Raw genomic sequence first — 27,649 nt, forward strand, 5'->3', positions numbered from 1 at the left:
CATTGACTGTGCGACCCAGCTCAATGTGCAGCTGCAAAGCATAAGAAATAAGCCACAAGCGGGAGGAGGAAAAGAGGCCAAGCAGAATATATGGTTTCTGATCTCACCTGTATATCAACCTGTTTGTCCTGCAGCATCTGCTGCAGCTCCAGCAGGCTGTCTTTGAGGGAGCGCAGTTTGAGGCTCAGCTGCTCCGCCTCTTCCTTGGTTTCAGCGCGGCCCTCCAGCAGCAAGCTTTCGCTGTGGACGGACAGCTCTGAGAGGTAGGACACTTTCTGCTCGATCTCAAAGAGCATATTCTGGAAGGACAAGAGCTGCAGTTGAGAAAATGGTGACACTCCTGCGTAGGCATTGTTTGTTTTTAAAAGCCTCCTATTTAATCATCAAGACGTGAAAATGTGACACGAGTCCATCGTTTATTACTCCAGAAACTAAAATTACTAGAACACTGTAAAAATGATTTTTATAGGACATTTGACTATAATATATATATTTATACATTTATACGTGTTATGTAATGTTCTGAAGCCAGTGAAGCAAAAAAAACTGAGAACTCAAAGGTTCAAAATGAATAAATTATTTTAGTATTAAACCATGACAAGATCAGCTGAAATCATTTAATAAAACAGACTGTTCATATATGAATGAGCAACATTTATTCTTAATAGGCAATGAGAATCAATAAAACATGTATATTGCTATATAACTACATAAATGTATAATTTAGCTGTCTCCCTCCAACATATTTCTTTACACTTTTACCTTGTAATATTTAATGTCAAACCATCAAAGTAGATTTATTCTGAAGCTACTAATCTGGACGTTTTTGGACTTTTGGAACAGAGCACCGCAGGAGATATTTGTAATCTATAATCAGCTTAATCTTTCTCAGCTGCGACAAACACACTTCAAAATACTGATTTCTTTTGCCTCAGCTGCAGAACAGCTTTGGTTTTGTTAAAACCCACAATAGTCTCATGCATTATACATGTACAATATGCAAAACCATAATATTTGTGGATTAAGCGCCGTCGAGAAAAGAGAGAAGGTCTAACTCCAGAAAAATAACAGAATTTCTCTGAATATTTTGCTAAAGAACCCATAATCAATCTTTATAAGAGATGCAACGATTCACAAGGCAGTTGGAAAACTTAAAAAGTAGGAAAAATCAGTAAATCACAATTATTCTCTTAAGTGTAGAAAGTAGGTAGAAAAGCAATATTAACACTTTTCTGCCACACATAAAAAAAAAAAAACATTTGGAGGCTCTCTAAAAATTAAAAAGGCACCATAACATGAGGTTGTTCAAATGGAACTGCAGATTGTCAATTAGAAAGAGAAATTTGTTTTCTTGACATAAACAGATCTTGCAAAAGTGCAAGAGGAAGGTTTTCTCCTCATACCAAACAGTATCTCTGCAGACAGAGATACTGACAAAGTTTTTTAGATAGAGAAATGCTAAAGTTACATTTGATTTTACTTTTTGTGTGTTCATTGTCAAAATAAGTCAAGTAAAAAATTCACTGATCATGTGTAGACTTTCAGCTGCTTCCTTTCACCGCTGCTCAGTTTCTCACAATCCCGACTTGTTAATAAATTGTATTGTTAGAAACAAAGGGACTGTTGATTCCCATGTGCATAAAAGTAACAATCCTGGTCAAATCTTAAGTAGAAATTTAAACATTTTAATTAAAAGCAGACTGGACTCTTTTTTTTATATATATAATATCTGAGTAGAGAACCGGTCTGTTAGATTTCTAAGCTACCAAACTCAAACATTTCTCCTTACTTTATCCTCCTGACTGAACAAATAATCACAAATCTTTGCATAGACTTCCAATAGCCATCACCTCATACCTACTTTTGGTGTTTCATACATAACATCATCCCACCTCTGCAAATTTCTGATGTGTTCACTTTCTTTCTCTTTATTATTGTAGTTCAACTGTATACATGACAGATTTAAACCAAATGCAAGGACAACTAAGCTACAGAAAAAAAGACACTGACTTTATTATTTGCAGGTGTTACAAAAGAAACATGGATGAGAAGAGGACCGATGTTCAGCAGAGCTCATACATTGCCCTAATTTGGAGAAAGTTGTTCTAATTTAGCAGTTTTGGCTGGACTAAAATAGCAACAGTAGCATCATACCAGGTGAGTGAAACAATGGAAAGATGTTATTTCTGGAACAGTGAAGTCCAACAGTTTAACTTGTTACAGTTCACTCTCTAATGAACATAGGAAAGCATGTCCTAATATATCTGAATTTATTAATTTTTTCCCTTCAGGAAGGAAAGAGCAAGAAAAGCAGCAAATTATAAACCTGAATAAATCAAGTACAGACTGTTTCATGCTGTCCAAAATGTACAGATTTGAAGAGGGCAGGAATGTGAGCCTGACCTGACAGTCGATGAGCTGCTCCTCCATGTCCATGTCTTCATTTTGGGGCTGAAGAGCAGAGCTGAGAGTGGCCCGAGTGCTGAGCAGCCAGTGGTCCAGCTCTTCCGCCTCGCTGTGGTACCGCTGCAGCGCCTGCTCCTGTCGCTGCTCCTCCAGCTGTTCGCTCAGTTTCTCCTACAGAGGTCAGCCATGTCGGATTCCCAGGTGAGGATCAGCGCATATATTACAAATAAAAAATTCAAACACAGACAGGAATATTTTCTGGCTTCTACCTCCAAGAGCTGCCGCTTTCCAGACGCCTTCATGCGAATAGTGGCCATCCTTTCTCCCAGTACGGTTAGAGTGGAGTGCAGCGCCATTTGGTCCCCAGCCTTCCCATCGCCGTCGTTGTCTGCCAGTTCTTCAGAGAAGCAAGCCTGCAGCTCGCCGATCTCATCCTGCAGCATCAGGATCTCGTCCATAAGAGCCTGCGCAGATGGCGACAGAGAAATGTGAGAATCTGACGGGACTGAATGAAGGGGAGGAAGACGGTGAGAAAGCGGGGAGAGAACTGCCCAACAGCAGCGCAAAAAGAAACTGTCTGCCGTAGCTGTGATGTTGGCATAGCAGTGAAGAATGGTGCCATGCAGTCTGTAGTGCAATATCGGTCCCTTTAATCTGATTTCACACATCTGACTTGTTTTGTTTTCTCACAACATCTACAATAGTTTCTGCACTGCATTTTGCTTTTCAGGATTTCAGCTAGCAAGCCAAATATTTCTTTCTAACCTGGTGGGCTGCCATTTGGCTCTCAGGGGTCTTGTTGGGTTCCAGGCCCTCGTTCAGGGCCCCTTCGATGGACTCCATCTTGGTGGAAATGGACTGGAGGGATTCCTGATAGTGTTGCTGCCTCTCCAGGGCTTCATACAGGCTTTTCTGCTTCTCACTTATCTGTGGTAAGAGATAAATAAGGGGGAAAAAAAATGAGGATTAAGAAAATTGGAGACTGTAGACTGAGTTGGAGGGAAGTTGTTTTTGTGTCACCACTTCTGTGTTGATTTGGTGTCACGTTTGGAGTTATCATCCAGATAAAACACCAAGTGACAACCCACTTTTAGTTTTTAAAAAGCTCAATCTTTTTTTACATGGCTCCATTTAATGTCACAGTAGTTTTTTTTTTGTTTTTTTTTTAGCAAAATCTACTTCTCCCAAAGAATTAAATTAAAATTAAAATTTGGTAATTAAATGACCAAACACTGATCCCAAATGCTCAAGTTACATTTATTCTATAGTTTCAATATTATTAAAAAAATTTCCACTACTGACTAAAACCATCTGATAGTTTAGTTTTCTAAATTTGAATCCATTTAATTTAATTTTAAGAACTAAGAGGTTTTATTTTAATAAATTTTCACACAGGATCTATTATTACTAACCTCTTGTCTATTAATAACACAGAATCAGAATGGCGACAGTAATATCTACAGGTATTAGGTATAAAGTTGTGCTTTTTAATGCAGAAACATTTGTTAAATCATCATCCAGCTCCACCTTTAGATTTGTTGAAATGTATTCCAAGTTTGTGGTGTAAAAGACAATGAGTCGGTTCCACATTTGATTGTATCCATTTAGATGAAGCTGAAGACATTCCATACCACATTCTTGAGAGTTTCCCAGGATCTCTGCAGGTCGTCCAAGTTAGCAGCACTTGCCTCCATTGACGGGTCGTACAGCTCCTGGAGCGGCGCTCTGCTTAGAGCACTCCGACCCTACGGCACAACAACACAACAAGCACGAAGGTTAAATGTGGTACTACAATGGCATATGGTATTCCAGTGTGTCCTCACATTCCTAGACATGCACCCAACGACAGGTTTTAACAAACATTTTGTGCCCAAAATAGCTTTGAAAAGATGACTAAAGCTTTGCAGACCTGCGCATTTCCCTGGGAGGTTAAGGTAGAAACTTAGCAAAAACCAGAGTCACAAGTTAATGGTTAGTGGATACGGTTATGCAAACACAAAGGGAGTATTTGTGAGAATTCAAGCCTACAGGGACTACCTTGCTGTGAGATAAATCTGTCGGTGTCTTTCCTGTTGTCTAAGCAGCTTCCTGTCACAGACTCATTAAGTAAGGTTACAGTCATGAAACTTTCCTGCAATAATAAGCCGATAAGGTCTTATTATTGACCTTATCAGCTCTTCTGCTGTCAGTTCAGTAAACTGAATATCAAAGGTAATGACAGAATAAGACAACTGCAGTCTTAATGTCGTGTTGGGTCTGATTCAAAGCCTTGTTACAGCAAAACACAGATGGCAAAAAAGAAATATTAGGCCAAAGACAATGCTGATATAATAAAGAAAGAAGGACGCAGCAGGTGATCTACAGGTGAATCGAACAGCAGCTGTGTTGGTGATGGATGTCAGGTTGTAGAGGAGAGTAAAAAAATGAATGCAGAAAAAACACCTTTCTACTCAAATATTAAGCATTCTTCATTTTTAAAACACTGCACCGAAGTCAGATTAAAAACAAGCTAACCGCTACAACATTCTTCATTCTTCTTTATGCAAGCTAAAAATTGAGAGGGGAGCCGAGTCAGAGCAGACGTCTAGACTTTTAACAGCTGTAATCTCAAAAATTTCATAAAGGTTATCAACACCTTCCTCCCTTTAGAAGGGAGGATGTGTTGAATCCAGGCCAAAACGTCCAGACTCAAACAGTTTCTGACCAGATATAATAAGACTGCAAAAAGCTCTCCAACCAAAACACTGCAACACAGAACAGAAGCTAACAGAAACAGCAGTGAAAGAAACAAAAAATATCCTATATAAGTGTGGTATTTTATTGATTTTTACACTTCCTAACTTTCATATGAGGTAGTTTCTCCCACTGAAGATACTTTTATTGTTATATTCTCTGTGCACGTCACAAGGAAATAACTGGTGACACACGGTTTAAAACATCAGATGTACATAATCACAAGCTTCTCTGCAAATAACCATTAATTTCAATGTTTAAATCCTCATAAAATAATATTTTCATCACCTGCTATGATGATTTTTAAAACTAATTTCTTAAAGATGGTAGAAGTGCGATTTGGTTTTGATTCCTTTAGCTAAGCAGTTAGCTTTAGCTTCCAGGTCCAAGCTAATCTGGATTTATGATGAGTTATCTACTCCAGGTAAGATAAGTACTTTTTGAACCTCACTTCCTATTTAAACATACATCCCGATGGATGAACCATTCAATTTGACACTTACACAGTTTTTATTCTACGGGGATTTCAAATGTCTCTGCAGTTGCATCTTAAACAGATGGTGGTTGGTGAGTAATGGAAGCTGGGCAGGATGAGGATTACCGGGGTGGGATTTGCGAGTACCTGGTTAAGAGGAATGTCAGCAGCGTTAGCCCCCGGAGAGGGGGAGCGGCAGGCAGGGGGAGAGGAGACCTCGCTGTTGGTGCCCTCCTCCCCTGACTCCTCTGTCACGGGGGAGAGGAGTGTGTGGCAGCGCCCGGCTGTCATCTGACCACAGATATGCAACCGCACACCAAAAAACACATGAAACAAAAGCATGCGAGGGGAGAACAGGGTAAGAGGGGAAACAACAGAAAAGAGCCACATCAAAACAGGGGAGAGAGGTGAAAATAAAGAGGGAGATAAAGAGAAAGCATAAAAATTAACAGGGTAGGGCTTTGCAAGGATTAATAAGGTGGTAAATAATTAAATATCACACTGATATGGTCAGATTACTGGTACTGAAATAAAACACTGCAGTATGTCTCCACACACACCAGATCCCAGTGAAAATGACTGAAATTACAGAACGGGGTGAAGGAATGGCCTCCACCCGGAAGCTGACACACGCTGCAGGTTTACGCTCAGTGATTGTTCACACCACACACCCACATACTGTAGAGTAACGGTTACAGAACCACAGACACCTCTTTTTCTGTAGAAACACGTGTCCTTCACATATGGTATTTGATGCAGAAGTACAATCAACAATAGGTTAGTGTTATCTTTGATGAAAAATGTCTAAGGCTTAGCTAAGAGCAGCTAACGAGGAGCGTAAAGCAGTCTTAGAACCAGCGTGCCTGCATGCTTCAGCTGAAATGTGAGTCAAGCATAAAACTCAGCCTACTGACTCAGGACATCAGCACAATCAAAGGATGTTATTTTTTTCGTCTTGCCCTGGCTTTATGACGCAATGAAAAGCAACAGACTGCATCGGAACGAAAGCTATTCAACTGATTCATACAATGACTCTAAAATATACACGACAGAGAGAGAGAGGGAAAAAAAAGAAGAAAGCTTATGGTAAAACATGCACTTCCAGCCACCAGCAGTACCAGACTTGAAAGCTGTTCATGAAATACTCAGATTCAGTCATATCCTGTTTCCTGGCCCGTGGAGACTAAATGCATCAAAACAACGGTGACAAGGCAAGGAAGCAAAAAAAAAAGTATGAGCGCCTGAGAAACATGCAGGAAAAAGCAACAGAGGAGAATAATTATAAAGGAAAAAATATTCTTCTGCTTAGGCACTCAGCTTCAGGCTAATATGGAGGTAAAGGAAGAAAGAAAACAATATATTTGTACAACAAAAATGAGATTTCTGTTTCGTTTTGTGCAAAAGTTCAGGTAGCTAAGAAAGTAGAGATGAGCCTTGGTGATATTAATGCTGAATCTTCCCCAGGCAGCTACAGTCTAATGCATTTTAACACTTCTAACTAGATGTTAACTTTGAGAAAATATTTATATTTGTGAGTGACTTTCCAAGTGCACCTTCTAAAATAAAAGCTCTATTTTTATGATCAGAAGCCTGTAGACCTTTGCCCTCTCTCTGTCACCATCACTTGGAAGTGTAAGCTTGATACAATAAAGTATTTTTATGTGGAGTGCATTTCCACCGAGGTGGAAAAGTTCTGCAACAGATATTTGCAGAACTCTGATCAGCGAGTCTGAGATTGCCTGAAGAAACTGAAATAATGCATCCATGGAAGAGTTGAAGGAGGGAATTTGAAGCAAATTACTAGTCAAGTATCTTTCCAAACTGTAATTTATCATAGTCACTACTAGTTTAGGAGCTTTCTGCGTAGTCATCTTGGACATAAAAAAAAAACACTTTCCAAAGAGCAGTGGGGAATTTCTTCACAGATTCGTCACTTTGAGCGTATCAGGTCAAGAAGCTTTCTCACTCACCATAACGACAGAGGGGTGGGCTGGAAGCTGCTTGCTTGCAGCTGAGCCGGCGTTTCCCACGACGCCGGCCAGCTCCTCGTCGCTCAGCTCCTCCACGCCGTCCGACAGGCCCTCCACCTCGGTGACGGTCAGGAGCATGGTGGCATGCTTGGCCTTCACCGTCAGCATCTTGCACTTGGAGTGGAGCGAGGCGATCTGCTCCTGGTAGCCACGGATCTTTTGGGTAAGCTCCTGTCAAAACATCCCCCCGAAGAGAACGGATCATCACCAACCCCCCCTCTCCGAGGATCGGGAGAGTGAGGTTCAGCCCGCAGCAGACGATCAAGAGCTCCTGGTTACAGCAGGGTCCTGATGAAAGGAAGAGTTGCTTTGGCCGGACTCATTCTCTCCTCTCCTCGGACTCTTTTCGGCTTCACAGTGAGCATAAGTGTACAAAGGGAACAGAACTGCCTCTCTCAGTTTTCCCCCCTCTCTGCGTCTCTGAGCCAATCAGAGCAGCACAGAGGCGCCTGACTCAGATCGGTTAGTGAAGCTGAGCCGACAGGATGTTCGGTTGAGGCAGAGGCCCTCGCAGAAATACTTCAAAATCCCTCAGACACTCCCTCTTGTACACATATACACAAATGGCAAGGGAGAGAAAACAGGAAATGAGCTCACTCCCAAACTCTCCGCCCCCTTTCCTTCGCCTGCCGCTTCCCGTCTCCGCCTGTCGGCAGAGCGCATTCCTGCTAACAAAAGGGAGCTGCAAGGAGAGAGGGGCTGCTCAGGGGACGGAGAATGACAGAGCAGGCCTCAAATTACAGCTCCTCCTCCTCCTCCTCCTGCTCCCTCTGCACCACAGATGGTCAATGCACCAATAAACACGTCACGTGACTGAAAGGGCCAGCAGAGTTGCAGCTCAGCTTAAAGATCAAACTTGGACACAATCATACTGTCAAACCGAGGTAGAAAGCGGAACTTCTTTATCAGCCATAGAGAGAATATATAAATCTATCACATGCAAGCAAGCAAAATGTAATAAAAATGTCTTCCAGTGTGAGGAGATTTGACCCGTTTTCTGACTCAACCTTTGCTCTCCATGAAACAACAAACATGCTTGACGAGGCTCAGAGAAAATGCAACAAAAAGCAGGACGTTTGAAAAGCTCAGATTCATCTATTGAGGCAGATATGGATGCTGGAGCCATCAGATAAGAAAGGAATGTCATCGTTCACAATCCCCTCACAGGATAGAGCTGCTCTGACTGCACTGAATTAAGTTTTCCATGTCACATAATGAGTGCTATGTTTTTGTACTTCACATTACTAAAATTAGAACATCTGGATGACCGAATGGAGTCTGACTCAGTTTTATTTAAGATGCAGTAATGCAACTTCTCTTTTTTAGAGTTCGTGTGGCAAAAGTAAAGGAAATACGTAGAATGACTCAAGTTCCCGATTTGCTCTCGGTTCTTTGATGTTCTTCATTCGCAACCATTCGGCTTTTTGTCCTGTTACTGCCACTAATTTCGAAGTATTTAATTTGGGTTTTACGTGACAGGTCAACACAACGTAGTGTGCAAAATGATTTTGGCAGCGTCATGATGTGGGGACATTTTTCTTCATTGTGAACAGAGAATCTGGTCAAGAGTCGATCGCAGGACAATCCTGGAAGAAAACCTTTAAGAGGTTGCCAAGGACTAGAGATTAGCACAGAGATTTACATTCCAGCTGGAAAAAGACTGTAAACATGTAGCCAGGTCTGTTTATCACAGAATGTTTATCCGTTAGAATAACTCAGCAATATAAACCAAAATGAGAATCTGTTGGAAGTCTTGAAAAATACTGTTTGCAGCCATTGTAGTCTGACAGAATTTGAGCTATTTTGCAAAGAGGAATGGAAAAAAAAAAAAATCAATCTGCAGACAAACAACAGACTTGCTGACTAGAAGACTCTGTTTACTAAAGTGGAAACTTCTGGAGGGAGTTGGTTGCATTCAACTTTATGTGCAAAAATGTCCAAAACTGTCTCCAAGCACTTAAATGGGCACAAAAATCAAGAAATACCTCATGGTGGTGAATCTGAGCCTGAAGCTCCTGGATGTTGTTGGTGGAAACGGGTCTGTCCTGAATGATGCGATGAGCATCCTCGATTAATCTCTGGAGGTTCCTGACTTCCAGCTCATACTGCTCGTACTGAACCACCGCCTCCTGTTAAAGGGCAAAATGTGACACTTTACTTTGAAAAATCACAATGACATGCGGTTTAAGTAGATATTTATTTCTGTTTCATCTGTAAAAACCTGAAATATCAAATCTTTAGTGTGCTTACTTTCAGAACCTTGAGAAGAACAGGTTTACAGCAGGATATAAAGACACACCACACTATTGAGATTTTTATTTGCAAAAAAAAAACAACAAAAAAAAACTCAACATATACTTTTTCTTTTTCTTCCCAATTATGGACAACTTTTTATTGACAGAAGTCTGAGGTTCAGTGTGATAAAATGCATTTTCAAAGTTATCAATTTCCAAGATTTGACAACAAAAATCTTAGTTACTTTGCTATTTTTAATATTTACAAATTAAATTCCAGTTTTGGTAAGATTGGCGTTTCTATCTCAATTAGAAACCATTTTGTAGATTTATGGCTTTGCCTCTTGTTGATGCAAGTGATGCAGTTTGAAATGGCTCAGAGACTCGAGTCATCTTCTAAATAGCCACTACCATTCACTTAATAAATAAAAAAAAAAAAAAAACTGTCCACAACCAAAAGGCTGAAGCTAAACACAACCCTGATGGGGGCCAAAAGAAAACAAACATTCCTGAAAAGGCCTGTTGAGACACTAGCAGGAATTTAGAGCAATAACTACTCTATGAACAGCCAATGATACAGAAAAACCACGAGGCTTAGGCTGCATTGTTTACATGATGTTTTTTTTATAATACAGCCACTTATCTAATATATATGAACTGTAACTTTAAATCAACCAGACAGCATGAAATTAAATTACTTTCTGAGCCTAAAGTAAGAAGTTTTCTGCTCCATCTTCTTGCAGAAATACGTGAACCTAAAGTTGCTGTTGTCACTAAATATTTTTCAGGCTGATCTCATTGATTTGGAGACGGAATCGTCTGTCTGTAAATGTTTAACAGAGGAATCTTTTAACTGATTCATTTGTTTATTAGTGTTAACTTTTTCTGTTTTTCTGTGAATGTTTTGTGTAAAATAAAGGTAAAAAAAAAATTTTAAAGCGCCGTCTACCTGTAGGATGTTGCACTGCTGGATGGTTGTGTGCTGCAGCTGGCTGGCCTCTTGCTGCAGAGACTGAGCTGTGTGGCAGATAGGCAGACTGGCCACTACCTCCTCAGGCAGCCGGAGGGCGCTCTGACACTGCTGCACTGAAGCCACCTGCTGCTTAAAGCCCTCCATATCCACCAGGAGAAGCTTAGAAGAGAAGGAAGGAAGCATTTATACGTGTGTAATAAAGAAAGACATGCAACATAAAGCATCTCTGAATAAAATCGGTGAATTCAGTGTAGGAACCTGTCGCTGCGTGAGCTGCTCCCTGAGGCTGAGCTTGTTGAGATCAGGAGAAGCGAGCGCGACCTGGATCTGATCGACAACGGCATGCAGGCTCTTCACCTCTGCCTCGAGACGCAGCATGTCCTGGAGAGAGACACGCGGAAACGACGAATCAAGCCGAGCCATACACAGTTCCTACCATGAATCTGCAAACCCTCCACATTGGGATGGATGCATTTCATCAATGCTGGCTCTTTTTAAGTTGAGAGGTCCCAACTTAACTCCTCAAAATATATTTCTTGGGCTTGTCACCCAAACATTTTCTCCAGAAGGTATATGAGATTTATCCAAATGTTACTAGGGATGCAAGAATGCATTTAATTAGCAGTAATTAGAAGTGACAGTGTCTTTTTTTGATCTAGGTTGTTTAAAAAAAATAAATAAATGCACATTGTTATTAGTACGACTAAACAAAAGACTATAATCTGGATTTCAGCTGTACACTGACCAGATTAGAGTCGTGGATTTGCTCTGCTTAATTATGATGGTGCTATATTCTGAAAAGCCTGAAGGGGGCAATGTTGTCACAGAGTTTTGAGGAACAAACCTTTTGCTAAACTTACTAAACTGCAAGTTGGCCACATTTCATTGCACATTTTGTTTAACAGATTTTAATCACATAACTAAGGAGGAAGTGTCTGACTCTTGCAATTTCACTAGAACAAGGAAAACTACGTTAACAAATCTTTCTAATTTAATTGTTTGCAATTCTTGAGGGAATATTATAAAATGTTTGCACAAAAAATTTCCCAAGAAGGTTTATAGTCACAGAAATTTCATACACTTGGGGAGCAATCGTCATTTTCACACAGGTTTGCTTTCTGTTAGTGCAGAAGGATTTTGATGCTGTGAAATTTCCCCTCCGACTGTCAGAGCTTGGAAAATAAATGGTCACATTTTTAAGAGTGAATACATGTAAAAGTTTTTTACTTTAGCTGCATCCTGTAGACTCTGGAAGCGGGTCTTGGCCGACTGCTGTAGCTCCTCTGTGCGTCTGCTGAGGTGTTTCACCTGCTGGCTCCATCCCTCCATATGCAACACGTCCACCAGCTGCCCCTCCCTTTCCCCCATCGCCTCCAAGTCGCCATGGAGACCGCGACACTCCCGCAGCAACGCCTGTCACCACAAGACCATTAAATTAGACGTCAAAGAAGGGAGGTTATCGTGTCGGGCAATTATACTAATTAAGGTCAGCCAACGTTTACTGAGACACTTCCTAGGAAATCAGAAAGTGAGTCTAATTAGCTGCTGCTTTGAGTATTTTCAGATTAATAAGGCCGATGTGGGACAGAAATGTGGTGTTTTTAAGGAAAAACATCATAAATGTGATGCAAGTAGCTTTATGTTACTTGTGGTCCAGCCGGTGGGACTCAGAGACTCACCTGGTGGGAACGGATTTGCTCCTGCAGCTGCGTCGCAGAGCTCCAGACGATGTTACCAGAGACCAGATCCTCTGCTTTCTCTATCCAGGCCAAGATGAAAGCCTTCATGCTGTGATATTCCTCCACAAGTTTCTCTGCCTGCACAAACAGAAGGAAAGCTATTTGACACAACCAACATAAAATACTAAGACTGTGTACTATACTACCATATAAGAAGCTAAATGTTTCTCTTTCAGGAGGGTTTATCATCTGAAGCACATTGCCAGAGTTGGACTGTTTCTCAATCCAAAGCAGGGAATAATACATACATTCATAATAAGTAAAACTGACTAATGTAGTGCTCTGCTTTCCTAAGAAGAGCATAAATGCACTACATGCAGTTGAGAGCAGCTGAAAGATTTAATATCTTTAAAACTAAATGAATCCTTTTTAGTGCTGCTAAAGCAAATAGAAAATTCTAAACATATTGACGATTTGAAATAGGTATAAATGTCAAATTCTTAATCAAAATGTATTTCTTCCTGGATATGCAGGAATCCATATGTTTCGTAGTTTTTTCTATTGATATAAGTCAAACTTAAACAATGCACTAAACTACAAAATACATCTGCATACCTTATGTATCATAACTGATAAACACATGATACTTTACATTTTATTGTCTGTAACTTTTCCAAGTAAGGACTTGCCAATGTAGCATTATATTTAATGCCATTTTGTGCATTAAGTAAAACAAGCACTTGCTACATGTCATGCTTAAATCCTTCACCAGAGGGCAGAAGAGAAGCATAGGATTTGATGCATCAGGTTTTCAGTAAAACAGCAACTTTGTTAAAAGAGACAGAAGAAATATCAGGAATTTCTTGTGAATAATATACATCCGACATTCTAGGGTTAAATTATATTTTTTAAAATCTATACATGTGTTTTATTTTAATATATTTCACATATTTTTTTATTTGATTATTATGCCTTTCATAGTTTCTACTATTTTTGATTTTTTTTTTCATAGAGAAGTGTAATTTTAAACATGTCTTTATTTGACTTATACTTAAAGTAAAGCCTCTGATAGTTCCTCATAGCAAAAGAACTGCAGTTTGGTTTCAGAATTGTATAGATATGTATATGTTGTAGTTCTTTTTATTTAACTTTAGTCCAAATGTCCTGTCATGCTTGTTTCTTTGTTTTTAACCTTTGTAAAGCAGTGTCATACTAATCTCTATACAGTCTGTTCCTATAAATAAATCCGATTGACTGAGGAAATCTCTCACCTTCTTGAGTCTGTTGACTTTGTCCTGAGCCTGCTGTGCAGTTTGACGCTGCAGCTCTGTTAGTTTCACCACAGCATCGCCGAGCTGCTTACTCAGCAGCGGGTTCTGCTCTCCAAACTCCTGAACAGCAACGCCCAACTCTGCCAGAGAGCCACCACAGGATTCACACTCTTCACAAAGAGCCTAGAGAGAACAAAAGGAATAAAATAAGGGACCAAAAAACATTTGAGACAAACATATAGAAGTCAAGGTCAGTCAGAGAGAACAGCAAGACAAAGATGGGAAGCTTATGGACCAGAATAAAAGCTAAATAGATCATCTGCCAAACAGAAAACCACAAATTTAGTAGTTGTGCTTAATACAAGAGTAATAGTAAGACAGCAAGATGAAGAACAGAATGGAGGGGTTTAAAATCCCATTTGGTGTTGTGCTTCCTGAAATGGGTCGGCTGAATCCAGTTCAAACCATTCCAACCCTCTCACACACATTAACCCCAACACCTGCAGAATGAATAGCCAGCTGAACTGGGGTTAATTGCTTGCTAATTAGTCAATCTGTCTGTCTGATTACTTTGGTCTCTTCCTTGGCCTCCTCCAGGTCGGCGCTCTTTTCTTCTAGTTTTATTGTGATGGTCTTCAGCTTCGTCTCAATGTCCTGAAGTCTGTAGCTGAAGTCCTCTTTCACATCCCTGGTCTGCTGCACCTCCCTCTCCCTTGCCTGAACCTACAGGGAGACACAATGGTAAACGTAAGAGCAATCCTCAACAACATTTAATCTAACTTTTAAAGGCGGCTAAGTGAAGAGGTTACCTGATCTTCAGCAGAACCCAAAGCAAGAGCAACCTCAGCTAGCTGCATGCTGAGCTCAGAGGGCAGACCAGTTTGCAGGTCCTGATATTTGGACTGCTGCAGCTCCGCCATGCGCTCCACACTTTGACGCCTGCTGATGACCTCGCCGTGTGCAGTCTGCAATACAAACAGGATCACACGCAGCGCAACAAATCCCATTTAGTAATGTCTGCTTACATTTGCTGTGTTAACGTTAAAGCTAATCAGAGGTTTGTGGCCTGTTTTAGGCGGACGTATTGTGCAGGTTCAGTGGCGTACCTCCAGCTCATGCAGAAGTGAGTCTAGGTCTGCAGTGGGACTCAGCAATAAGCCCCGGGTGTCTTGGATCCAGCCTTTGACTAAGCCAAGCTCCTTCTCTACCTCTTCTCTCTCTCTCAGCTCCTGGTGTACCTGAGTTCTGCTGGACCGCACCTGCAACAACAGGCTAAACAACACACCAAAGATGTGTATTTCATGACAAAAGACTAACTCAAAGCCATTTTAAACTTTTTAAACACCAGCGTGGCACAAAAACATTAGTGCACGTCACCCTGAACGCACCGTATCCACAGTGATACATGGTGGTGAGACGTTATCACTGACCTATCATATTGCTCCTGCATGCGTCTGATCTTCTGCAGGCACGGCGTGTCTTCATGTCCGTTCTCCGTCTTCTTCTCCGTCACCGCCTCCTTCTCGGCCTCTCCTCTAAGACAACGGGTTTGTTGCACCAACAGGGCCAGGGTGGACTGCTCCCTCTCCACCTCTTGGCTGAAGGAGTCGTGGTATTCCAGCAGGCTCTGCAGCGCCGCCCTGGTGGCGGCCTTCTCAACGGTGCAGTCTGGCACACGACTGTGGAGGTCTTTGGATACGGAGCTCACCTTCTCCATCTAAAGCACAGGAAGGGTTAAATCGATTGAATCAACTAAATAAGACTACTACCTGTTTATAACTGTACAAAAAAAAATCTCATGTTCGTGTCTACACGCACAAAAAGTGGTTAGAATATTCTCTGACATCCCTACTTACGGTGTGCTTTTTAAGGAAAACATTAAAGGTAATACTTTGTTTTATATTTTTGTTTAATTTCTACATTTAAGCAAACCCTAAAATGTTTTTAACCACTTAACAAACAAAGACTGCAGCAAATGACATCATGCTGAGACAAACAAAGGAGGAAAAAAAAAAACCCAGTGGACAACAGGAATGTGCCACATACAAGGAAGTGATCATTCCCTTCAGTCTGACTTCCTTTCCCTTTCAGAAACACTCCTTTGTGGGAATCTGTGGGAGCTGACCGAGTCTGAGCTCAAATTAGGTCAAAAGGCGGGAAAACACTTTGTGACACACTGTTTTGGCAGGAAGACGCCGTTGGCCGGCCGCCTGAAGTTACATCACAGCCCACCAACTGGTTTCAGCCGTTACTGCGTTTGACCCAAAATCTGCAGCAAACAGTTAGATGAGCGGCAGGCAACTTGATTGTTGTGTGAAAAGCTTCCAACAATAAAATTCATTTTTATCCATTCCACAGATCTATTCTGAGTCCAGTTATTCTGAGTCCAGTTATTCACGCCGGGGCGTCATGATAATAGCACAATGTTACTGTGAAGAACCGATTTAAAGTTTGCCAACTATCTGCTTGTGTGAGTAGATTCGGACAAACACAGAAAATGTTCCTGGTTTGAAAAAGGAGCAAAAAAAAAAAAAAAAAAAAAAAAAAGTTAAATGTAATTTTGAGACAGTAATGAGCTTTTATCCAGTAAGTTCATGGTCACTGACTGATCGGGTAAAACAGACTACAGAAATGCTATCAGATAAATTTCCATTGTAACAAATAATTTTCTTGTAAACAGTACAACTTAGTTATTCAGACAAAAATGTAGAAGTGAACAATTGATACTTTTCTAGAAAAAAAAAACCCCTGAATCAATTGCAGATATTTTCATATATTCTACAATTAAACAATGAAAACAAACTCTAGTTCCTCTTAACATGGGAAAAGTCTATTGCTGTAGGTCTGCATGTGAAAACTTGATTGCAAAGGTACTGTTGAATATTACAATGACAATTTAATCTATAATTAAGTTGTACTGCAAATGAGCATAATGTGCGACAACACTTCATGCCATTCAGCTTTAGTTTACCGGCTTCTGCTCATCAGTGCAATTTGATATTTATGCTACTAATGAACAAAACAGGAACGGCGAGAATATTAAATTCGAGTTTTTCCTCCGACCTTTTCGATGAAGTTCCTCCATTCCCTGGCAGCGTCCTCCAGCGCCCTCTCCTGGGCCCGGGCCACGCTACGGAGCCGTGTCCACCGTTGCCGTAGCGACGACACAGTGTGACGGGTGAGAACTTTGCTGGACTCGGACGTGATTCGATCCAGCTCTGCAGCACTCTCCTTCAAAGCACTCAAAGGCACCTCCAGCATGTCGATCTGAGTCACAAGAGACTGCAGCAAAAAAATAAAACAAACTTCAACAATGAATATGTTCTCAGTCAGAGCTAAAATTTCATAAAGATAAATCGGTAGGATTTTTAATCAAGATAAACATCAATATGTTGTTGCCCACCTCCTGTCTTCGACACTTATCCTCTGCTTCGTGGATGCTGAGAGCTTTTGCTGTTGTGAATTCAGATGTTTTGCTTTCTAAATCATCCATCTGTTCAACCAGCATCGCTTTTGAGTGTTGGAACGAGCTCCACGATGCATCACACCTGGGAAAATATGCAGACGTGGCATGGCTTCATTAGCATTAAATCAAATGTTTAATATTAGAAACAAAATCTGATCCAATTCAAAGATGCTGTTTTTATTCCAGAGGGAAATACCTCTGCAGCACTTCTCTGTAAGCGTCCACTTGCTGTGCGACTTCTTCCTTCATCTGCTGCATCGACTGAATCTTTGTCCTGACCTGTTTCAACTCTCCTGCCGCCACAAAATCGTCCAGCAGAGGATCCAGGGTCCTTATCTCCTCTGCAGAAGTTGTGAAGTTCTTCTCCTGGGCTAAAATTTCTTCCAGATTTCGCATGCGGTCTTTGCGGTTTTCAATCTCCACCCCCGATCTGGCCTCATGGAGCAAAGTGGAAACATTGTCCAGCCATTCCTGCATGGACTGCAGAGATAAGCGGTGCCTCTGGACCAGACTGAGAGCTCGATCCAGTGCCAGCTAGAAAATGTAGAAGGTTGCTTAATTAAACTGAAGTCCCGGATCGAAGCTCTGATTTACGTGATACATTGAATGCTGCACATTACTATCATAAAAATAAGTTAGTAAGGAAAAACACTCATGAAGTAGGTTTGACCAGGATAAAACAGTTACCTGTTTAGCACAGACTTCTTGTTGGACCTTTTCGCCCAGCTTCTCGAGCGCCTGTACTTTTTCTTCTATCTTCACAGAAACTGCTTCTCTCTTACTTTCACACTTTTGCCTTTCTCTTACACCCAAGACATCGACCAGCTTCAGTCTGCTCCTCACTTCCTCCTCGGTGATTTTAAGTTTCTGCTTCTCTTCATTTATCCTCTCAGCTTTGACCTCGGAAATGATCGAAGGCTCCTTCAGTTTTTTCTCCACAGCCTTCAGCCAGTCCGACATCCTCTCAGCCTCTTTTGAGAAATTCTCTCTCTTTGTGACTCCGGTCTCACTTTCTTTAACTAAAGACTTAATATCACTCTGTAATGACTGCAACAACTCAAGCTGCAGTTTAGTTTCCTGGAAGAAAGCAGTGTCAAACTTTACATCAAGGTTTTTTGTGTGTGTATAACGTTCTTCTACCTGAGATCTCACTCCTTCCAAACTTCCCAGCAGCAGATAAAGATTTGCTATTTTATCTAAAGAACTCAATTCTTTATTTGACTTTACTCTGAGCAGCCCCTCTTTAACAGAGTGAATCTCTGAGTTTAGTTTGGACACAACTCGGTTGTGTTCATCTATTTTTTTCAAGCAGTCGCTCAAGTGTTTCGTCTTCTGGTAATTCCTTCTCTTCAGTTTGCTATGGAGAGCGACCAGCTGCTGCATCTCCTCAGCTTTGTTTTGATAACATCTGATTAAGAAACCTTGGCTTTTCCCATGAAGTTCTCCGACAGCAGGACCGAGATGAACCAAACTTTCATCAATAGTTTTATGTTCATTTATCAAACGGACACCGTTCTCCTCTGTTATGTTGATAGTCTGCTTCTCAAGATTGTCAAATTGCTCTTGGAGTTCCTCCAGTGCATTGCGAGTGATTTCAAACAAAGTGCTGAACTCTTTTCTCTCTTGGATAATCTGCTGGACCCTGTCTTTCTTCTCTTTGGCAAGAGCTAGGATGGCGTTGTACTGCTGGGGCAGGGCATTGAGCCGCTCATCCAGGTAGCAATGGTCGACCTCGTTCAGAGTAGGGAGGATCTCCTGACCGATTCTTTGGACGATGAGAAGGAGGTTCTCGTACTCCGAAGCCTGCTCTAAGACACTTTGATAGTTAGACATGTGATTTAGCAAATCTGAGCTCTCTTCCACACTGCTGAAGTTGATTTCAGGGAATGTTATGACTTCCGCTCGTCTCAGCCAGTTGCAGGTTTTGTCCAGGTCAATCTGGAAGTACTTCCTCGAAGTCAAGGCTTTTTCCAAGCCAGCGAGACGCTGGGTAGTCCTCTGGAGTGCCGTTTCAAAGGCTGACTGTAGCTCCTCAAGTCTCGCCAGTGTTTCCGCTCTTTCTTTGTCGCTTGCGTCTCTCTCCAACTCTCGCCCTTGAACCCAGAGCGAAGCCAACTCTCTCTGGTAAGCCCGTAAGCTGCTCTGGACGCTCCGACATGCAGCAACCTGTTTGGTCAAATCCTCCGGAAGAAGAGAAATGTGGTCTTCTAATAAAGCTTTTCTTTCCTGCTGCTTTACCCACGACAAGGCTCTCCCAACTCCTTGAAGGAACTGCGTTCTCTCTGTGAAAGCCTTGAGAAGAAGTTTTTATCGGTAAGAGGGCAGATGTCCTTTGGGGTGCAATTAAAGTTTCATTTGCATTTAATTTAGAATGCCAGCTGCTTACCTTACTGAGGTACTTCCTCCTTTGCGAAACCCGAGCGCCGAGAACTTCCACCTCCATCTGGGCTTGCTCAACAAGCTCCTGTAAGCATTTCTTCTCACTCAGCCCGAGCCTAGAGGCCACAGCCTGTGCTTCGTTCACCGCCTGACCGAGCAGCTGCTGACGGGCCTCCAGCTCTACACAAACGCTCAGGTGGTCAAACAGGAAACTCTGGGCCAGGTCTGGAGGTGGGCTGGCTCTCAGCGCAGAGGTCAGAGCGGGTCGCTGTTCTTCCACCCACTCTCTGGCATCTCTCAGCTGGGCCTCGACCCGGGAGAGATCCTCCAGAGTCTGAGCAGAGTCCTGAATCTTCTGCAGAATCAGGCTTTCCAGCTGGGCCCAGCGATGCTCCAGATGACCCACCTGGTTAAATGTAAACAGCTACTGAAACAAATACCTTATATGGTGTGATTTCCTGAAATAGGGATGCAAGTTGTCGATTAATGAGTTAATCTAAAGTTGGTTGATCTGATAAATTGACTAACGATATATTGTTAAGCGGCAATTTTCTTATAAACCTGAGTTTTCTCTTGCATCAAGACTGCCTTTCCATAGCATAAACGGTCACATTGTTTATAATACGTATATGTTTAAGAAAAAAAACTAAACAACTTTGCTCCATGAAGTGCAATGACACCCGACAGTCATTGGCATTGTGTTGTTGTTATTTTTTCCATCGTGTTAAATTTTTTGTGTTTTATGCTGTCATCAAATCTTCCCCTTAACAGCACATCAAGAATATTTGGTGGAGAAGTTAAAGCTGCTCCACCATTCAGTTCTGCTGATTGAGCGCTACTAAGGTGGAACTTAACGAACTTGTCATGGATTTCGTTTGGTCCGTTTCTGTTTCTTGTTCTGGTATTCCCCCCCCCCCGTCATCTTTGTTTCTGTATCATCTGACTCTGCATGAGTATGTCCACTGGTGCCCTCTTCTGGACGGAGGCCAAATTACAACACTAAAATGAGGTCTAAGTGGAAGTTATAAGTTGATTGGTTGGAACTAATTTTAATCTAATAAGCCACTAATCGACAATTAATCATAGTTTAATTAATTATTTGCATTACAGTTCTGAATATCTTGGCATATATTTGAAGACGATGGTAATGCTCTCACCTGCTGTTTGACCAGCTCCTTGTCTAGCAGACTTAGTCGAGGCAGGATGGCTTGTCTCTGGTCCCTGAGGTCTTCTAGGGTTTCTTTCTGCTCATCTAGGTCACTGGCCAGTTTCCTCAGAGCCTCTAGATGCTCACTAGTGCTCTCAGTGTCAGCCCTACATACATAAACGGTGATTTTAAGGAACAAGGATGCTATAAAAGTGACAGTAATGTACAAGCTTCAAAAAATCTATAATAGACCCAATTATATGCACAAATAATGTATATGTATAGTCAATATTAACACCTGAAAAATGAATTACATAGATACCTGGCGAGATAGTCCCATTCTCTGGATACTTGATGGAAAAGTTCTTCCACAGCAGCGACGCTTTCCTGGTACTCTCCACTCCGCTGCATGTCCTCCCCTCGCTGTGCCTCCAGCTCTTCAGCCTGCTGGCCCAGCTCTATCCAGCCTCTCTTCAGCCTCCTTATCTCCTCCAGCGCAGGAGAGACCTGTCCGCCTGTCAACCTGCCGATGGCGTCACTCAAACGCGCTGCCTCAGACTGCTTCTCTCTAATCTGCTGTAGAAACTCCTGCAGGAAAGAAAGCAGATTATTCACCATTGGTGGAAGGCGAAATTGGCATTAGGGTGTTTCCATTTGTCAGTCTGACAACAGAGTATGGTCTGTGTTGCTTTGTTGTAAAACAGAGAGATGAGAAAAACTGTTGATTGTGATGGTGGTGAAATATAACCATCAACTATCAGAAGTTTCAATTTCGACTTGGTGATTCTGTGTTCAGCTGTTTCTCCATCTTGAACTGAGCCACTGACTGAGCTAATGCTGCCAATGCCCGGTTCTTCTCTTTGCACTTTTCTGTTTGTGCATAGAAAGTAATCCTGGCTCAGTTCTTGAGTTGAGTCTCTGGACAGATTCATAAAACTTTGCCTTTTTATTAGTGGTGAGACTTGATTAGCATTTTTAATTGAGTTAATAACAGGGTCTGAAATTAAGGCCCTGCCAATTGACAATGGGAACATCTGTGCTTGCTGCAATATGTATTGCATTGAGATGGTATATTAGGCTTAAATAGGCCATCTCCTTTTTGTGCAACTTGCACACAATAATAGTCTTTTCAAGCGCCCCATCAGATCATTTTTGGAGCAAAAATTAACTCCCAGTTTCTACTCCTGCTCTTTGCAGATGCCGCTTGTGAGTCAGATTTTTGAGGGTACACACACAGACAAAGATTCTGGTCTGGGACGTTTGTAAGTTTAATCAGTGTAACTAATTAAGCAAAATTAATGTGTTAAAGTCCCGGCCCTAGTTTTTTTTTAAGCTCAAGTAGCTCAGAGCTTCTTTGTTTAGCCACGACTCTTTCCTGTAGCTCTGGCTGCCAATAACTCCTCGTTTTTCATCGCCACAGAAAGTGTCCCTCACACAGTGTTTTTCTTTTTCTGTGGCTCTTTCCTGTTTTGGCCCAAATGCACAACCACTTACAAAAAAAATCAAATAAAAAAAGCCTGAGGGTAATCCCACAGGAGGATTTTCCTCTCTAAAGGCATCGCTGTAAAATCAGTGAATTGGATGGGGCTCCTTTCTACTAAATATTTTTTGACAAAAGGCATTTTATGATTCATTTTATGATAAACTGAATTTAATGGAATGGACCATAATCTGAACTATAATCTGAATAGACTGAATTCAAAAGTTTGATTGAATTTGAATCTACCTATTTGATTCAAAGTTACTGTATTTGGATTTAAGTTGCACAGGATTTACCAGACGAATCCAGGTTGATTCATTCAGAGTTACACAAACAGACTGACTGACATAATCAGATCTGGGGGGAAAAAAAAAAAAAACAAAAACAAAAAAAAAACAGATTGTTTGCCTCTAAACTAATTAGCAGGGCTCCTCCTATTCCAACCATTTATTTGGAAAACACTGAAGGATTGAGCAGGCTCGTGAGTCAAATTGTGAGTTCATTTTCCTGTAAAGTCTTTCCCTGTTTTGCTTTTTCGTTTCTTGTGGCACACTTATTAAATCTGAAGGCAGACAGACCTGTGCCTTGTCCAGCTGGTTTTGTGCAATCTTTGGCTCCAACTCTGCAGGTCTCCTGATCAGGCTCTGAAGCTGCTGCTCCGTCTCTCTGAGCTGGGTCTCTAAATCTGTCTTCTGCTCCTCGATCTCCCTCCAGTTGTCTGCCATCTCTTCACAAAGAAGCATTCGCTCCTCGATCTAACAGGAAACATGCAAAAGAGTCGCTCCAGTAAAAACAAAGCGAAACATCTGCGTTTGATGTAAAGGCTTCCTGTAAGTGAACTGGCCTGCAGTTTGATCTGCTGGATGGCTGCAGCAGCCTCCCTGACCCTCGGTTCGGACAGGTCGCACGCTGAACACACAAGCTGGAGGTACGTGCTGGCCTGCTCCTGGAGAGCTCGCTCCTGCTTCACCTGTTTTTAACATTTCTGTTCATTTCCTTCTCTCTCAACTGTGCAAAATAGCAACATTTCTCTCTATTTTTGAATATTCAAAAACATCTAATCATGCAAACTAAAAAAAAATTTATTATTCTAAGACTTTAAAAAACACATTATTTTTATTTAGTAAAAAGAAATGTGGTTCTTGACCTGCTGGAGAGCTTCCTCGAGGCTGAGAGATGGTTGTGGATGAGGGTCTAGTTTTTCTGAAGCAGAGTTTAGCCACGTCTGGCACTGCTGCAGTGTGTCCTGCAGACTGACATGCCTCTGCAGCTCGTGGTCCAGGCTCTGGTATACCTGCAGAAAAAGGAAAAAAACAAAAAAAAACAAAGGTGTATAATACTACGTTTCACAACATCAGTAATTTGGATTCCTTTGGTAAGATACAGTAACTTGCTACGGTTTTCTCATTCTTTTGTGTTTTTGTGTTATTTTTTTAACAAAAGGCCTAAAAAGATAGTTGAGAAAAATCTGTGTGGCAGAAAAATAATTCTGAAAATGCAATGCCAGCACTGATACAAGGTGGTGGCAGCACTATGCTGTGGGAATAACATTTTCAGGAGGGAGAAGGAAGCTGGTCAGAAGTCACTGGATGATGGATGAAGCTAAACTTAGCGCAATGTAGGAAGAAAAGCTTCAACAGGACGGACAATAAAATGGTTTAGATCAAACCATATGCATGTGTCAGAAGGGCCCAGTCAAAGTCTGGACCAAAATCTACTTGAAAATCTGCACAAAGATTTATAAATATCCATTTAGGCCCCTCTCTGGCACCTTCAAAGACACAATAAATCACAGAGCCCCCCCCACCCCCACCCCTCTCCTGTCCAAAAAAAAACAGGCAGTTATGCAGCTTTGTATTTAACAGGTGTTGAATGTGGAGGCGTCCAAGCCCTCCAGGGGAGAGCAAAACATCACGGTCTGATTGACAGTGTTAATTTGAGAGTCTGAAAGGAGGAGCAAAGGGAGGGCCAAAGTGTTGGCAAACTGCCCTGCGACTTTGGCAAGGGCTTGAAGTCTGGTGTGGTGGCAAGTGGCAGGCAGGATATTAGAGCTGTGTGGCGCTGGGACACAGTTGGCAGCCATTACAACGCTGGAGGCGCGCTTGTTGCGAAGCCAGCAGTGTCGCGGTAAAAAGTGGCTGGATCACACAATGCCAGATTGGGTGTGCGTGCGGTGGCGGAGGTGGTGTCTCGGGACACGGGCGAGCTTCGATGATGGAGGAGACGGTGCCAAAATGACAGAGTGGGGTTGGATTATGGGACTAGCCAGATCTACTGGATGGCTGTGTGTGATCATTTCTGGCTCAGGCATGAAAAAGTGGGGTTGACAAGGGATCTGTGGAGATTAATATGGAGAGATTGAGTTAGTGATGTTGGCTGGTGGGGTCTGAGTGCGGCTGCTGCTGCTGCTGAGCTCTTCTTTGGCGGATTTAATTGGCTGTGCCCTCTAAAGCGGCACTGAAGGGCTGCCTTAACAGAGACGGGTTTAAGTGTCAAAACGGGTTGGGATTAAGTGGATACCTAGGCTGCTGGAATGCTATCAACCTCCTGTCTGTGCATGTGGTTGTTTTTACACATGTGGGCAACTAAACACTATACGCCACGGATAATAAATGTTTTATAGAACCATACTCTTCTCTCATTTTCCTTTGCTCCCTCCTTTTCCGTTTGCAGTCTGCTCCTTACTCACCCTCTGCGCTGTGCTGCAGATGGCGGAGTAGCTGTCTCTGATGCCTTGTTGGTGAGTCTGGACCTGCTGTCTCAGTCGGCTCTGCACGCGATCGCTGCAGCCTTGCACCAGGCCCTCTCCCTGCTCTTTCAGAGCTGTCAGACGTTCTTCAAAACCCGCAATCTCCTCCATGGTGGCCTGAAGAAGGTCAAGTAAGAGGCTAACTTCAATGCAGAACAAGTCAGAGCACTGCTTGGTGAGACGGACTTTCTCTAAACGTGAAGGACTTAATAAGAAAACACATGAAACATAATTATGGAGAGGGAAACAGCGCTGCCTGCTAAATCTGTAACATCTGTTAAAGATTTTTACAAAATATCCACACAGAAAATGAAGTTAAGTGAACAAAGACATCAACATTGTGATAATAAATAGCTCAGTAGCAAATATCCAATTAGGGCTCAAGCTGCATGATTTTGTCACCAACATGGCAAACGGCAGCAAAAATGAAATAATGCGATTTGTCACCTTGTGCCTGGCCAGCTGTTGAGTCGCTGCTTCCAGGCTGACGCTCACGCTTGGATCTGGAGTAACCATCCTGCTGGACATCTGCAGCAGCCAGCGCTCCACTTCCTGCAGCTCGTTGTGGTAAGCTTCCTGTTCCTTCACCTGGCCTTCCAGGTTCTCCACGTGAGCCTGGACGCCGCAGACGGCACAGGAGGAAAATGTAAACCAAGCAGATCAAGCCGTGCACTGGAAAAAAAAATTGTTTTGTTTCTTAATGTCGTTGCATCAGAACTCGCTCCCAACCGTTGCAGCCTTGGAGAGAGCACTGTAGTCCTTTTGTATCCTGTGCATTTTGTCTCTGATGGAGGGATAGTGGACAGAGGCCAGGAGAGCATCTCCCTTCTCCATCACAGACCTGATGGACCCATCATGGGACTGAACCATCTGTAAGAGAGCCTGAGGACAAACACACACAGATTTCTTTGATAATTAATATGTCAGCATGTAGGAAGCAAAACCCTGCTTTAAAACGAGACTATTATTTAAAAAATGTTGCTTTTTCACCACTCTTTCTTATCTTTGTTTGATGCTCTTGTTTTACCTTTTCTAATTTCATTTCAGGTGTACTGTCCTTATACAGAGTTACTTGAGTTATGCTCACTTTGGCTTCCTTCGTGCTGATATGACCTTGTGACAATACTGTCAGTCCCACTGCTGAATAAACTTCAACGTCATTCCAGAAAAAGCTTCTTCCATAAACTGTGTGCTGCTGTGTGGCGTCAACTTTCTTCTTCTGCGCAACCAGGTCATAAACCGTTCACACCGAAGTAGCACTGTGGTTGGGTTTAGTTAGTTGTATGAATGACCAGAAAAAAAAAAGTAAAAAAAAAAAATTGGATTTCAGCAAGAAAAAATAAAAAATGAATTGAGCATGAAGACCTGCTGTGTGAAGTCGTATTTATGGACCATTTCGAGGTTAGATTAAGACTCTCAGCTAGATCAGCAGTTATTTTAAGTGTATTCACTTTTGAATTTTTCCACAGTCACTCATGGCCAATTAAGATAATAGTATTCAGCTCCATCTCACCTTTTAAATCACCAAAGTGTAAAATTTCCAGACTGCTGAATTAATGGTCTGCATAAATTTTTTTTTCCTGCTTTACCTTATACTTCGCCAGCTGAGCTCTGCGCTGGTAGAGTTCAGCCTTGGGCTCCACCGGCGCGCCGAGCAGAGCCCTGGTCTCCACGAGCCACTGGACCTGAGCCTTGTACCGGTCCTGGAACTCCTTTGCGAGCAGCAAGGCTCTCTCCAGGAAGCTGCGCTCTTGCCTCAGTCCCCCGGCGAGCTCTTCCAGCTGGGCGAGACGCGCTTCGACTTCAGCTCCTAAACTTTCAGCTCCGGCCTCGTCCAGGAAGCCGGCTGCCTGCTCCGCGCGCTCCCTCAGGGATTTCAGGAGATTGTGGCCGTGCTGAAGATCAGACTGCAGGTTCTGGTTGAAAGACAGTAAAAATATGCAGAAGCATTTAAGTCCTATGAATGTTTTCTTACATTATAATCACAAATTTCAACTGATTCAGATGAGATTAAAACAAAGAACTACATAATAGCAAAGGCGAGAAAAATGATATGTGGCTTTCGAAAACTTTCACAAATAAAAACGAAACAAAAAAATTGCAGTGTGCATTTGTATCTAGTTTCCTTTACTTTGAAGGTTCGTGTTTCAGCAGGATACCAACCCTTAACCTACAGCCAGAGCTCCAATGAAACGGTTTAGATCAAACTGTTGGAATGGACTAGTCAAAGTTCACATTTAATCCAATTGAAAATCTGTGGCAAATTGCCATTCATTGACCATATGCAGGCAATCTGAATAAGTTAAGATATTTTCCCCCAAAAAAAAAAAGAAAAAAAAAAAAAGGCAAGCTCACCCAAAAGAGCTGGACTAGCAGCAATTCAGACTTAGTTGGGATGGATGCAAATTCACGCCACATTTTTCAGTTTATCATTAATGTGTCGTTTTCCTTCCCTTTCAAAATCATCCAGTGTTTTGTCTTGGTTTATGCAAAATCCCAGTGTAAAAGGTCCTATGAGTATGAAGCGTTATGCAAGGCTAGCTTAGCATCGGGGCCATCAAGAATGAATACAAAATTATACGTTTTCTTTATTTTAAGGAACATTTATCTCATAGCTTCAGTTACAT

The 27,649-nt window shown here is 42.0% G+C and overlaps 1 protein-coding gene across 1 annotated transcript in view; it reads right to left on the reverse strand.

Moving 5' to 3' along the window:
- syne1a (spectrin repeat containing, nuclear envelope 1a) overlaps positions 1-27,649 on the reverse strand; it is a 126,511-nt gene that overhangs the window by 31,663 nt on the left and 67,199 nt on the right. Inside the window, exons 69-99 of the mRNA XM_014990836.2 lie at positions 26,612-26,938; positions 25,752-25,904; positions 25,470-25,637; positions 24,963-25,139; positions 23,421-23,567; positions 23,118-23,243; positions 22,852-23,028; positions 21,116-21,381; positions 20,804-20,960; positions 19,654-20,052; positions 17,955-19,559; positions 17,464-17,801; positions 17,205-17,349; positions 16,865-17,083; positions 15,232-15,518; positions 14,908-15,073; positions 14,611-14,766; positions 14,372-14,524; positions 13,802-13,984; positions 12,531-12,668; positions 12,079-12,264; positions 11,110-11,232; positions 10,828-11,010; positions 9,630-9,773; positions 7,585-7,815; positions 5,762-5,905; positions 4,038-4,151; positions 3,172-3,333; positions 2,676-2,870; positions 2,404-2,577; positions 108-299 (exon numbers count right to left, since the gene is read on the reverse strand). Coding sequence (XP_014846322.2) covers positions 108-299; positions 2,404-2,577; positions 2,676-2,870; positions 3,172-3,333; positions 4,038-4,151; positions 5,762-5,905; positions 7,585-7,815; positions 9,630-9,773; positions 10,828-11,010; positions 11,110-11,232; positions 12,079-12,264; positions 12,531-12,668; positions 13,802-13,984; positions 14,372-14,524; positions 14,611-14,766; positions 14,908-15,073; positions 15,232-15,518; positions 16,865-17,083; positions 17,205-17,349; positions 17,464-17,801; positions 17,955-19,559; positions 19,654-20,052; positions 20,804-20,960; positions 21,116-21,381; positions 22,852-23,028; positions 23,118-23,243; positions 23,421-23,567; positions 24,963-25,139; positions 25,470-25,637; positions 25,752-25,904; positions 26,612-26,938 — 7,335 coding nt within the window. The remainder of the gene's footprint in view (positions 1-107; positions 300-2,403; positions 2,578-2,675; positions 2,871-3,171; positions 3,334-4,037; positions 4,152-5,761; positions 5,906-7,584; positions 7,816-9,629; positions 9,774-10,827; positions 11,011-11,109; positions 11,233-12,078; positions 12,265-12,530; positions 12,669-13,801; positions 13,985-14,371; positions 14,525-14,610; positions 14,767-14,907; positions 15,074-15,231; positions 15,519-16,864; positions 17,084-17,204; positions 17,350-17,463; positions 17,802-17,954; positions 19,560-19,653; positions 20,053-20,803; positions 20,961-21,115; positions 21,382-22,851; positions 23,029-23,117; positions 23,244-23,420; positions 23,568-24,962; positions 25,140-25,469; positions 25,638-25,751; positions 25,905-26,611; positions 26,939-27,649) is intronic.

This window comes from Poecilia mexicana, unplaced genomic scaffold (assembly GCF_051168715.1).
Source record: "Poecilia mexicana isolate PSO_F unplaced genomic scaffold, ASM5116871v1 scaffold_21, whole genome shotgun sequence".
Taxonomy (NCBI): Eukaryota; Metazoa; Chordata; class Actinopteri; order Cyprinodontiformes; family Poeciliidae; genus Poecilia; species Poecilia mexicana.